This window comes from Habropoda laboriosa, unplaced genomic scaffold (assembly GCF_001263275.1).
Source record: "Habropoda laboriosa isolate 0110345459 unplaced genomic scaffold, ASM126327v1 scaffold57, whole genome shotgun sequence".
NCBI classification, from domain to species: domain Eukaryota; kingdom Metazoa; phylum Arthropoda; class Insecta; order Hymenoptera; family Apidae; genus Habropoda; species Habropoda laboriosa.
Window position 1 is genome coordinate 1,756,311 of NW_017100229.1, and position 765 is coordinate 1,757,075.

The 765-nt window shown below is 54.0% G+C and overlaps 1 protein-coding gene across 1 annotated transcript in view; it reads right to left on the minus strand.

Moving 5' to 3' along the window:
* The window catches only part of LOC108571220 (transcription factor Sp9), a 27,081-nt gene that overhangs the window by 8,030 nt on the left and 18,286 nt on the right, over positions 1-765 (minus strand). The window contains exon 2 of the mRNA XM_017933220.1: positions 372-480. Within this exon, the coding sequence (XP_017788709.1) occupies positions 372-480 (109 nt within the window). The remainder of the gene's footprint in view (positions 1-371; positions 481-765) is intronic.

The following is a 765-nucleotide window of genomic DNA, read 5'->3' on the forward strand; positions in this document are numbered from 1 at the left end:
AGCCAGCGGCGGTGGACTCTTGCTGCTCAGTTTGTTGCACTGAGCCGCGAGCATCGCCAACGGTGTACCCCGTAAACCCGGATGATCCTGAAATCAGAGAAAAAAGAACAGAGGCATTACGAGTTTGGTTCGATCGAATTTCTCCAGGTGGGAGAGAGCGCTAGCCACGGTTTTATTACGACGAAATTTCTCCCCGGAGCAGGTGTTACCTCGGAATTGCCGGACCGACACGATTACGCAACCGAGGTAAGATAATAACGAGTTTCGCAGGGGCTTCGCGAATTAGGCCTCGGCGATTGAGACGCTTTCTCAAGGTAACGCAGCTTGTAATATCGAAATCCACCCGGATGGCTGGATACGCGCGGCCATAATCGCGGTTAAATCGACCCAAAAAGGAGACCGTTCACCACCGGCCGCAGCAGCAACGGAGCGGGCCTTCCCCCGGAGGGTGTATAATGACACTAAATTGCCGGTCCTATCCTAGAAACGATCCAAGATTGCCCGAAAATCTCCAGACCATTACGAACACGATCTAGGCTGAAGTTTCGCGGTCTGAGAACCGACACAAAGACCTTTCGATTTTCCCACCGCATGGAAATCGTCGAGAGATCGTTCGAAAAGGGACGGAAGACGACAGAGATCGCGAGTTGTCTGGGCTACCGAAGGAAGGGCTGGAGGCTGGGAACGGTCCGCAACGGATTCGGACGTGGAAAGGTAAAGGCAAAGGGTCCGCGGAAGCGGCAGGAAATTAAAGTCTGGCGGGCC